This window comes from Solanum lycopersicum, chromosome 3 (genome assembly GCF_036512215.1).
Source record: "Solanum lycopersicum chromosome 3, SLM_r2.1".
NCBI classification, from domain to species: domain Eukaryota; kingdom Viridiplantae; phylum Streptophyta; class Magnoliopsida; order Solanales; family Solanaceae; genus Solanum; species Solanum lycopersicum.
The window spans coordinates 67,556,206-67,569,075 of NC_090802.1; the positions used below are offsets into that span (position 1 = coordinate 67,556,206).

Sequence of the window (12,870 nt, forward strand, 5' to 3'; positions counted from 1 at the left end):
TATTCAAAGGATCAATGGTGTTCATGATTCGATTTGGACCATTTATTATCTAAAATTAAAATCAAATCAGTTTAGTTAGTTTTTACATTTTTAAATCAAATCAAATCAAATAAAAAGAAATTATCGATTTAGTTACTATTTGTTTGTTTGGAAATTTGAATAATCCGTCTTGATAGAGACAAATACCTAATAGCTGAACAATATAAAGTTATTATGGATTTAACTAAGCAATACAAAAGTTATTATTACACAAATAAAGTGATTCAATAGAGAAAAGGTGTGACTGTCAAATGTGACGTAGAGTAGATAAAGATTAAAGTAATAAATTTTGATTTTTAAATAGTCAGGCTAAAATCAAGTGTCGAACTTGAGAGTTAAGATTTAAGTTAAACAAAATTTAACAAAATATTTATATTTTATTTATGAATAATATATAAATAATCATAATATATATTTATAATTTCTCTGTCTGATTTGGTTGTCTTGCGATTTATTTTTTAGTAAAATCAAACGCAAATCAAATAACATTAATTTTTATAATTTAAAATCAGGCCTAACTAAATCACACTAACTATCGATTTTTTAATTGATTTGGTTTCAATTGCAGTTCGATTTGATTTTCTAATCATAATCATGAACAACACTACATACAACTATGAAATCTTTTATTTTTTTAATTTTTGGATGTTCTTTCTGACAAGTAAATTTTTTTATTTTGAGTATGTTTTTGTGTGGAATTCAATAATCTTTTGACATAAAGGGATAGAAGTTGTTAAATTTAAATATTTGGAGGATATTTTTTTTGTTAAAGAAGAATATCAAGAATTTAATTTAAATTGAGGATATAGTTTAAAAATATTTTAAATCAAAAAACTAGAGGGCCCCCCAAAAAAATTAGAATGAAAATATTTTTAGAGCGAATAGAAAGGTAATTTTGAGGTTTCTTGTTTTAATCTCCAAAAACCCTTAATTCCCTTTAATCATCACAAAATATTGTTAGCTCTTGTAAAATTGGGAAGGTCGAAAACCCTAAAAATTGTGAAGGTGTTATGTTTTGTTCCACAGAAGAGGAAGAAGAAGGAATGTCGAAGAAAATGGTCACAAGGAGAGAGCTGTTGGACCGATGGAGGGGCATCGAAGAAGAAGACGAGGATGACGACATTGCATCTGTAGACCCTCTCAAGCGACATCGTTTCCGGCAGCTCAAAGAAGAATGGTCTTGCTCCCAATTTCATCAAAATTATATTTTCCCCATTTTTACGTGCGCTTTAGTCCCTTTTCCTTTCTATGCAGGTTTTCAGACGCATTCAACCACTTGATTTTTATGCCCCATGAAAATCATATTTGGTGTGGTTCATGGGAACTCATGGGACCTCTTCTGGAGACTTTCTATAATTATAACAAGGATGATCGCACCGATTCTCCTCTAAAACTCCTACACGACAGAACATCTAGGGAAATGCGCCTGTGCACTCAATGTATATGTCAATACCATCAAGCCCAAGAGCTTTACAGTACTGAATATGACCCAACTTCCATTGGTCCTCTTCTTGAAGTTTTGCGCACCCTTGATGAAGAAAGAATCACTCAACATCTTAAAGATATTAATAACAGAATAAGATGCGGAGACTACGACATAGTGCATGGCAGTGGAGAAATAGTTGGCATCATGTTTGAGGTGTTTCCATTCATACTTCTCCCTCCTTCCAATGCTTAGTGGTCCATCTTTGTGTCATTCCTTTATCCAGAAGTTGTAGCAGGAGATGGATTGTATTCAGTTGATGCAGCATCCTTAATTTTAATTCTAATAAAGGGGCACGTTTTCTGTCATCAGAAAAAAAAAAGAAGAAGAAGAAGGAGAAGAAGGGCAAGTTTAAGCTTTAGATTGCTCTTTAGGTAGAAATATGGCTGTAGAAAACTTTTCATTAGCAGAGAATTGCAAGAAGAAAGAAGAGAATATGTAAAGAGAGGGAAAAGAGAGGGGAGAGTAAGAGGTGACTGAGTTTGCTGCTGACCAAAATTAAGAGAAAGGGAGGGAGAAATCACATTCAAATATCAAATATATGTTCATTGTAGAACTGCTCATACTCAATATCAAGTCATGAATTATCTAGGAGATTTAGTGATCTTCTTTCCGTCAACCAGCTGACACCTGCCATCTAAAGTGCTGCACAAACTTTCCCCGTGTGGATAGCTACTTAAATATCCTAAGAACTACACAGGAGATTCCAGAACCTAATGAAATTGCTACAATCAGAAAATAATACAAAATGGACATAGAATACCTTAAACTTGAAGTCTTTAAGTTTAAATTCTTGTCATTAAGCTAGTAGGGTATTTGGCTAATGGAGGAAAAAGGGTTTTCCATGTGATGGTAGATGTATACTATCCCCCCCAACAAAGTATCTGTACAAGTTGAGTGCCTGACAATATAATGAGCAGGGAATATCTGTCTTGTTGCTAAAAGAGATGGATTGAGCTGTCTGGTAATCCAGCTCAATCATCTGTAAATGTGCATTAATCATTGCATCATGAGTATGCAAATACCACTAAAAATGACATGGCCAGCGCCGATGGTCTGGTTACAGTGTGCACTTTTCAGGGGCTTCATTGTGAATGACATCTTGGGTTGACTTGATCAGCCATACAGACTACAACACTTGAAAATCAACCCTAACCATGAGCAATTTAATTAAGCATCGATCTTCTGCTGCTAGGTGAAGTGAATGACCATGAGTATCCTGATTTATTAGTAGCAATACAATTTTAGTTTACTTAACTGATTTGATGCTAATTCCATATGTTATTTTCTCATTTTATTTCATTTCATCTTGATTTGTGATCATTTGTTATTTTTATTATGTGATGATATAGAGCTCTCTTTTCTGAGTTGCAGGTTTTAATGTTCCCAATTTTGTTAGATGATTCTTATTTGGCAAGTGAATTTGAAACATTCATTGACACAATCGATAAAACTCATGAACTAACCTTGGGTGGACACCAACAGTATCCGGTTCGACCTGCCTTTCTATGCTTTATGTTTCTACTTCATATTATGCTTCAACTGTCTTCTGTTACAGTCATATTAATTTGATTTTTCCATTTTTGTATAGGGAGTTTATGCGTTACTTTTCCATAAAGGTCGAAGAGCTCGTTCTATTGGTTTGCGACTGGCTGGACGCATGAGTAAATTGAGGTATTGTATCTATTAGCTTTGTGTGTTGTCTATAATCAGTGGTTTGTAACTCAGCCAGTTCAACTATATGGTGGGGATAGCCTATTTTCTCTTCTTTCTTTTTGGTGCATCATATGATTCATACATGTATACATGATTGGGTGTTATTATAGAAAATCGTGTCTTCTTGTAAGGTTTTCTATTTTTTGGGGTATACTTGTTGATACGGGCAAGCTTTTGCCGTTCTATTAGTTAAATTTATTACTTTATAGAAAAACCATGTCGTCATTTTTGGTTGAGCGAACATGTACACAGTAATTAAGTTTTGATGTGGTATAAGAGTACTTGACTCCTAGGTCTTTTTTGCTTCAATTGGTATGAAACTCATACTATCAGATGCGATTCCTTGGTTGTCAGTGCATCTGTTCTTCGTTTACTTTAGCCTGCTGTTTTTTATGCCTCCAACAATTTGTGTCAAATGTTTTTGGCGGTTAAGACTTACATTAATTGTAACTTTTTTTGATGAAGACTTGACAATGATTATAAATACTTGGGAAATGGGCCTGATATACCCCTCAACTTTGCCATTTAGAGCTGATATGCCCCTCGTATTAAAGTGACTCATATATACCCTTACCGTTATACAAAGTGGCTCAAATACTTTGCACCTGACTGGGTTACTGTTCTGAATTGCTTTGCATAGTCATCCCTTAGATGAAAGAAAAATCCAAGGTCAAAGAAGGCCACATAGATGTTGAAATAAATCTGTAGAACTCCTTCAGTGCTTATAACTATAAATATCACCTTAAAACTTATCTTAACTGCTCGCTATTATATTCTGCTAGAAATTATGCAAAGACTATTGAAGGGGAACTACACTTTTGTTGAAGTATACCTGTGGTTATATAGACTAAAGTTACCAGTTTCAAAAAAAAAATTATGCTAAGACTATTCCATTTCTTTCTTTTGGAGATTCATATAGCAGGATAGGTGTCTTCTTCCACCCAGAAATCCAATTTTGGTGGAATTGTTTAAACACTTAAGAGCCTGTTTGAATTGACTATTAGTTTTTGACTCATAAGCCAAAATCATAAGTTAAAAATTCTAACTTATGGCTTTTGGCTTATTTTTATCATGTCAGCTTAAAACCAAGTGCTTATAAGCACTTCTTTACTTTACCGAACACTCCAAAAGTGCTTTTGGCTTAAAAAAACTTTAAAAAGCCAATCCAAACATTCTCTAAGAAGACGATTGTTTTAGGGCTTTACTTAAAAAATGTTTTGAAGGACATCAAAGCTTGTAGTTATTGTGGGATATAAATTGACTGAACACATTACTAAACAACATAGACACCACCAATAATGGGAAGATTTTGCTTGGTGGGCTTTCCAGTAGAGAACACTAGATTTTATTTTTGAAAAGATAACATATTCCTTTTGTGTATATAGATATCAGAGTAAAAAGTGCATTGGTAACCAAAATGGAGTGACTAAACGAGATTGCCAAAAAAGAGAAACGCAAATAAATTACACAAAATAGCCTTGCTCACCCTACGAGGAACCTAATACATCTATGACTGCCTCAGGTTCATCTATGAATTCAGATTTTCACCTAAAATTTGAAAGAAGAATACAATCATCTTAATTTGTTGTAATTGCTACTTGTATCTTCTAAACACCTTGAGTTGCTCTCCTCCCTTGTTGTCCACCAATTAGTTGATGTTACATTTTTCCATCTGTCTTTGCTACTGTTGCAGTTTCCACCTTTGTTCTAGAATGCTACAACTCAAGGAGTTCTTCTTGGCACTGTCCAACTAGAAACTCCAGGATTGATGAGCAAATTTGTTAAATGTCTTGTAATTCTGCTATGTGAATCAGATGACTTATGTTTCTTCCTCTTGCCCACACAACAAGAAGCATCTTGAACAATACTGTATCCCCCTCTTTCTAGGTCCATCATGAGTTAGTAGCTTTACCTTTATTTTAAAAAAAAGATCACCACGAGTCAGCACAGCCTCTCTTTCAACCAACCAGGAGGAGCAAGCCACCTTAACTTTTCAAATATGTTTTCATTGCCAAAATGTAATCTGGGATTCAACCTGATTCAAATCCTTATAAGCTGAACTAACTGTAGAAATTCCACTTGAACAGTTTTGCCGTCTCAGTGTATCCTACCTCTTGCAGCCCCTTGCTTTACTCCTACATTTTGAAGAATTATGTTACCTTGGCACCTCGCAGTGTGTAATAACCTTCAAAAAAAAGGATTCCATCCTTGCGGGGACCAGAACTCCTTCAAAGCATGCCCCCCCCCCCCCCCCCCCCCCGAAGACTTAAATCATATAAATCAGGGAATAAAAACTTCAGTTTTCCATTACCCAACCAATTACCTCCCAAAATGTTATTTTTCTGCCATCCTTAACATTAAATCTCAATCTGACTTTGAGATTCAACCTTAAGTTTCTGATAGTTTTCTACTAACTAATTCCATAAATATTGGCATCCTTTTAGTCATCCAGAATCCTTCTTTGCTATACTTCGCTTATATCACTGTGCTCCAGATAGCTGCTCTTCTTTTGTGAACCTCCATAACAAATTCATTAGAAAAACACTCGTTTTACTGCTATAAATTCCTGATTCCCAGACATCTTTCTTTTTTTCTAATAGTCAGATTTTTATTGTTTGGTAAAGTAAATAAATGATATTAGAAAGCATCAATGCGAAGTTACAAAAGCACAGTGTGCAAGAAAGCTGCTCCAAACAGAAAAATATGGAGCTAGCTTGGCAAAAACTTGTGAAACAGTCGAAGGGGAACCCTACTACTCTACTGTACTAGAGATAGGGAACTAACATAATCCAAAAGGTTATCCACACTCTGTTTACATTTGCAAAAAAGTGCCAGCTAAATAAACTAACTAGACATTGGGCTTTAAGAGTGTAGAAATAGGTTAATATTCCATTAAAGCATCTGTTGTTTCTCTCTTTCCATATGCTCCAAAAAATGGCTGTTGGGATCATTTCTCCAGATCTTTTTGATGGACTTGTCAACTCTCCACAATATCCAGCTGGCTTTGGCATCCTTCATATTGTAGGGCATTACCCATTGTAGGCCAAGCATAGATTAGAAAAAATACCATAGGCTAACTGCTGCCGGGCAGTGCAAAAAAGGTGATTAACACTCTCATTGGTTTGCTTGCACATGACACATCTGTTGATGAGGATTACCCCTTTTTTTCCTGAGTTTGTCTTGTGTTAGGCATGCTTCCTTCAGGGCTGTTCAGATTTTTCCATTTAAGTAAGTGGAAATCTCTCCTCTTTATTTTTTTTTGAGACAGAAAAAAAAATCTCTCTTCTCTTTATTTCCCTGCCATAATAATTTCCTTCTCAAAGCATCCATACTCTCTTCCACACTTATAGGAAACATAGAGGTAGGAAGAGTTCCTCCCTAGAGGATGGGCATGCCCACACACTCCAAATGGAAAAACAAAAGAGAATTTATACATGCGAGCCAAAGAGAGTGTGAACTGACACAAATTGAGTATTTCCCCAGGAAGAGTTCTGTGACAAGTCTTGTTTCACAAAGGGCTGCTGAAATGTTTAAATAAATTTACCATCCTTGAATGAACTCTTTGAAAGAAATTCCATCCTCTTTTAATGAATTCTCCTCTCTAAATAAATCAAGCTGGTCCTCTTGGTTCTGCAGGTGGAACTTGAGGTTATGGTTGTCTCCAGACCCCAAGTTCCTCATGTGCAAAACCAGAGAACCAAAGAATAAGCTGCTCCATGCCAATGTAAGAAGTTTTAGCTTGTAAAATAGTCCATATTAAGAGATAAATGAGGTAGTTATCAAAAGAAGAAGAAAAAAGAAGTGATGTTAGCTCATTATAGCGCACTTGACACTTAACAAATTATGAAAGTAAATTAGGCTCTGATTTTCTGCCTTGATAAGTTAATTTCTTAGATTACCATCCTGAAGTATTGTTAGTATAGCCTTTCTTTAGGAAAGACTTCCTCTTATTTTTCTTACTAGAACAATGAGAGTAACTAATATGTACACAGCTTATTGATGTCTTTTTAATTTGTTGTTTCATTGTAGGCAATCAGCAGAGTTGGATGCTTTGCAGCATTTGCTAAAGAAGTACATTTCTTATTTGGCAGCAGATTTTTCACCATTATCTACGCCGAATCTAAGGCCTAGGGTTGAGTTGGATCGAGTTACTGTATGGCTTGGGATCAAAGCATTGTAAGAAGTAGTTGACTTCTATTCCCTTGTGTGCGAGCTATTGTATTCTTCATTTTTATATTTCTCATTGTTACCTTTTCTGTGTCTTGAAGGCTTGGATTCTTGGAGCCTCCTGCTTTTGAAGAAGGCATTTTAGATCGCTATCCCATTTTTCTGAGTGTTGTTCTCAACCATATCAGTGATGATTCACCAGAATTTTCTTATGCTGTTAATTGTCTGAGATTATTGTTTGAGATGCTTGGTATGTTTCCATACATACCTTTTTAGTTTTCTGTTCACTCCTTCCGTTAATTCCTGATATATCTCCAATCGCACTTTGTTAAGGATATAAGCTTTGGTTGAAGACTTCATTATCTCCAAGTGTGATGCGCAATACACTATTGGGCCAGTGTTTCCACACTCGAAATGAGAAAATCCATAAGGAAATCTTTGATCTTTTCCTGCCTTTTCTACAGGCATATTTTTCACTCAGCTATGTAATTTTAATAATGTGTGGTTATCTTCTTTCGATTGATCTATCTGTGGTCCTAGTTATGTTTCCGCTCTCATGTGTAAACCTTGCAGTCTCTTGAAGCTTTACAAGATGGAGAACATGAAAAACAACGGAGAAATCTTCTTTATTTTCTCCTGCATCAAGCTACTGTGAGTAGCAACTTCAGCTTGCTCATGAGAAAAAAAGCTTGCCAGGTTATTATCTTGTCTTCAGCCCAAAGTGTGTTGATGTTGATGTTCTGTCTTATTCATCATGAGATTCAATATATTGCAGATAGCTCTTCTCATAGTTCACCGAGGTTATACTATGAACCCGCCTTCTCCGCCATATGAATGTGCACATATGTGGTATGTACCTAGAGGTCAATTATTCATATGATTGAGTGACTGTTGATTTCGTCCATTGCATTGGTTACGTTAGATTTGCTTCAGTCACAATGTTCAAAAGAGAAGCAGAAAACGCTTCAAGGTCCTTTGGGCCTGAAGTCAAAGTGTACTCTTATTTTTTGAAGTGCATCACACACATTACTAGGAGCAGAAAATTCCAAAATATATGATTTTAGTACTATAATAACCAAATAAAATAACTAATTTTAGCATCTGATGTATATTTAAGTCAATATTAATTATCTATTCAAAGTTTGGATTTAAAGAATGGTATGGTTTCCGTTGGGGTCAATTTCTTCTCTAAAGTATCATAGCCCCGTGAAACAGCTCTGCTGCAGTGGATAGCAGAGGGTCCGTAGTGGGGAGGGTATAGGTTATTTGAGAAGATAGAGTTGTTGGTTCCTTAGTCATTTATGGATCGGAGCGAGGGTCGAAGCGAGCGAATTAGATGTATCTTTCTTTTTTCAAATTCAAAATGATCATAATTGAGGTGAAGCGATAACCCCTCGTTTCTCATCACTTTATCGCTTCAGGCGATGAAGTAATGCCCTTTCCTGACTTGAGCAAACATGGCCTACATCTTGTTGATATTTTCTTTTTGCACTTACTCCTCCCCTCGCGTTGATTCTTTACGCTGACCTTTTAAAAGTCAAACAAGAATATTTGTCAATTTTTTCTCGATAAAAAATTGTGCAGTATGTTAAAGAGGCATAGGATAGCAGTTTGTGCTATTTATTCTTGTCATTCAATTGAGCAAAACTGAATGTACCTTAAAAGTGAATCTGAGCAAAGTCTATTTGACCTGTAAGCGAAGCAAAAACATAGGAGTTATGTTGATTGTGTGAAAGAGAGAGACACCCGGAGAAGAAACAACCTTTCGAGATGATTAAAATCATTATATCATTGTTTCCTATATGTGAATTGTTGACCTACTTTAATTAGGTAAGTTACCTTATTTAGTCATGAAAAAATAAAATAAGGTAAGTTACCTTATTTAAAGGATACTGTTACTCCCAAGTATGTCTGTTAAATTAATGTGCACTATATTATAATTGGACCTATGACCTATATGCTCCAGCTTGAAAAGAAGAATCAAGAATATTCCTAGTAATCATTGCACAAAGTTTGTTCCTTACATGCTGTACGCATGGCAATGACTGAGACAACCATTGGCCCATGATTTCGTGTGCCAATACATGGCTGTCAATGTGACAGCGAGTGAGGGTTTGTGCAGTGGCGCTTAGTACTGTTGGGTCAATGTCTGTCTCTCTCTGAGACGAAGCTCCTGGTGTAGATTGTTGGCTTACAGGAGACGGGATTGACACAAACCTTCAAGCAGTTTATAAACCTTTGCTCAAACATGCTGAAAAACTTTTCCGGTGACCATACATTAAAGAAACGAGAACTTTTGTTTCTTTTGGACCAGTTGGACCTTGTCTTTGTAAATGGTTTTGTTTCCTTTTTATATTAATAAATGGGCTGATGCCTACCTTCAATTCAAAAAAAGAAAAAGAAAAAGAAAAAGAAAAGAAAACTTTTCCCGTCACTATATTGGCCTGGATGCAGACATTATTTCTCTTTGATTCTGAAACCATGTGAAGTTCAATACTGCGTTAAAGAGCGTGAGAGATTATTAGTCTTAAACAGTTATCTTAACACAAGTGACATTGTAGTGGTTATTTGCCTATTCTAAGGTAAGTCAACTTATTTGCAGAATTTTGTTAACATGAAATAACCTCTCATTATTACTAACAATATTTTTAATAGTACATCAATCTGGACAATGGGCCTAGGCTATTCTTGAAAGATTGCATACTTGAGTATAGTGTTTTCACGAACCTCTTTTCTACGTCATTGTATTACTTTGTTGAAATTCACATATTTCAATATGCATATATTCTCGACTGCTGTCTCAATGCAACCATAAATCTACAATTGAATGTGGGATAGTGGCTTCTGATACATACCTCTGCATTGTCCTGCTTAATTCTGTAGGGGACCTTCTCTTCTGTCCTCTCTGAAGGATTCATCACTTCACAGTTCTCTCCGTCAACCTGCATTTGATGCTATTCAAGCTATTATAGTTTCTGATGCTTCTGCTCTGGTAACTTCAATTTTGAAGTATCAACTTGCTACAAGTGGTGAAAGATGCTTGCCGTTACAGCTTGATGAAGAAGAGGACCGAGGAAATTTGTTTGGTTGTGATTTTGAAGAAAATGATGTCAGTTGTTGGAACGAATTTAGTTCTCAAGCTGATATAACATCAGCTTTATGTGGGGATTGGATGTGCATCCCAATGTTGTGGTTTGAGGTTTTGGTTGAAACTGATCCCTTGATTCTTCCAGTATCATTTGCTAAGTCTGTTTTCTGGGCTCTGTCACGTCTTCCTTTTCTTGAATCTGATAATGAGTTTGGTATGACACCTTCAGCCAGTCACTGGTTAAGAAACTGTGGTTCAGATGTCTCTCATGTTTTCAGTTGGAAGGTTCCATCTGGTTCAAATGATGGTGGTGAGGGAGTGGAGTCTAAAAACTCCATTAGGGTCTCAACAAAGTGTATGCCTCTAATTAGGCTTTTCAAGAGGTTTGCAGTTGATCCTATGGCTTAATGCTGTTGATTCTGAGGTTTTGCTAGGGATCAGAAGAATTTCGTGTTCATATAAGCACTTTTCTTGATTATTTTCTGGAGGTTATTACAGGTCGACTGCTCATTTTATCATCAGAATGGAGCAAGGAGAGCTAAGGAAGCAGTGGACATGGGAGCCAATGATGAGTGACAGTTTGATTCTTCTGCTCGTGGATCCCAACGATGTAATAGTTTCATTCCAAAAAGTTACATACAAATGGACAACTGAGTCAATCATTTTATATTTTTGATGAAGGATCTTGCATCTGTGTTAATGCTGTGTCCACCTTATCTGGTTGCTGCAGAATGCGAGACATGTTGGTCGGTGTATTCTTGAACAAGTTTCAAATACACGAGGTCTAACAAGTGGACTGCAGTTTCTTTGCTCTATGCCATCTTCACTCTCAGCTACCACTACAGGGTTAAGACATGCTCTAAAGCTGGTAAGATCTAATAGCGGAATCACTCTTTTTGAGTGTTAGTTAGCATTGAAATTGAGAGCACCCTATATCTTTATTTCCTTGGTGAATTCTTGTGCTGTCTTTTATTTATGTTAGAATAGGAATAAATATATAATCCTACTTAGAATAGGAATAGGAATTAGAATAGGAATAGGAATCCTAATTTGAAAAGGAGTCCAATGTACTGTCTATAAATAGGGTCTCAATGTAATAATGTATATACACAATTTCAATAATATATTTCCCCTATATTTCACACATGGTATGAGAGCAATGGTGAGAAAATGAAATCAGCCGTCACTGCAATTACCTGTGACCTAAATTGCTGCCCTAGAAGATAAAATTTTCTGGCAGTGTTTTTCAGCAATTTTCTTTTTCCAGTAGAATCACCTCTTTAATTCGGAGGCTGACCATATAATTTTTTCCTGATTCCAATCAGTTTTTGGTGATCAGATCTCTTTTTCCGGCAGTCAGATCTATTTCCAACAGTTCCAGATCAGTTTTTGGTAATCAGATCTCTTTTTCCGGCAGTCAGATCTATTTCCGGTAGTTCCAGTTCCGGAAGTTAGCCATTCTTGCAATCAGATTTTGGCTCCAAAATTCTTTTTTTTTTTTGGGTAGTGTATTCTAATTTCAGAAAATGTCGTTTGGGATTTGATATTCTTGGCTCCAAGAATATAGGAAGTTCAAGTGCTATGATCACTACTGAACCAATTAATGGGAAGCTCAAACTTTTTAGCTTGGGCTTCTTCGGTTGAGTTGTGGTGCAAGGGCCAAGGCATCCAAGATCACTTAACCAACAATGCTTATGTTGTAGATGAAAAGGCTGATGCTAGTGAGGAATATGGTAAAGCCAAAACACTATGGGAGAAGGTTGATGCTCAATTATGTAGTCTCTTATGGCGGTCAATCGCCTCTAACTTAATGCCATGTTTCTCCTTATATAATAATGATATTTCTCGGTTTTATGATGTGATATCTAGAATGACCAATTTAAAGAAATAAGAATCCAATGTCTATTTAGGTACAAGCAATTATGGAGGAATTTGAAATGTTGATGACAAGTCACTACTAATGTGAACAAACAACAAGAGCACATATAAACATTATTTCTAGTTCTTACACTTGCTGAACTTTCTCCTGACCTTGTTTTGTGCGTGATTAGATTTCAGCTAGTCATGCAGTATCTATAATTGATGAATTATTTTCTTATCTACTTTGTTTAGCCGCGCCTCATAACATCAAAGTAGTTTCAACATCCACCATTGACTCTTTCATTTTGGCATCTCAAATAATAGACTAATGAATATATCATCCTATGGAGAATCAGTGAGAAAGAGGTGGTTTTGGAAGATCTCAATCCAAGTGTAGTTATTGTTATAAGCTTGGACATACTCGTGAGATATGTCATATTTTGTATGGTCCACCACCCAATTATGATCCTACTATTATAAGGAATAGTCCTTTCGAAATCGCGCAAGTAAGCAAACA

The 12,870-nt window shown here is 35.9% G+C and overlaps 1 protein-coding gene across 5 annotated transcripts in view; it reads left to right on the forward strand.

Moving 5' to 3' along the window:
* Positions 1–935: 935 nt before the first annotated feature.
* Positions 936–12,870, forward strand: part of LOC101249343 (uncharacterized) — a 29,722-nt gene continuing 17,787 nt past the window's right edge. For 4 of the 5 annotated variants that reach the window (XM_010320121.4, XM_026030254.2, XM_010320122.4 and 1 more), the window contains exons 1-12: positions 936–1,216; positions 1,294–1,678; positions 2,897–3,013; positions 3,114–3,196; positions 7,268–7,414; positions 7,507–7,655; positions 7,739–7,869; positions 7,979–8,101; positions 8,181–8,254; positions 10,289–10,876; positions 10,992–11,103; positions 11,224–11,361. In XM_010320121.4, the coding sequence (XP_010318423.1) occupies positions 1,050–1,216; positions 1,294–1,678; positions 2,897–3,013; positions 3,114–3,196; positions 7,268–7,414; positions 7,507–7,655; positions 7,739–7,869; positions 7,979–8,101; positions 8,181–8,254; positions 10,289–10,876; positions 10,992–11,103; positions 11,224–11,361 (2,214 nt within the window). In that variant the 5' untranslated portion in view covers positions 936–1,049. Of the gene's footprint in view, positions 1,217–1,293; positions 2,718–2,896; positions 3,014–3,113; positions 3,197–7,267; positions 7,415–7,506; positions 7,656–7,738; positions 7,870–7,978; positions 8,102–8,180; positions 8,255–10,288; positions 10,877–10,991; positions 11,104–11,223; positions 11,362–12,870 lie in introns of those variants that run through there. The other variant, XM_010320123.4, reaches the window with a different exon arrangement.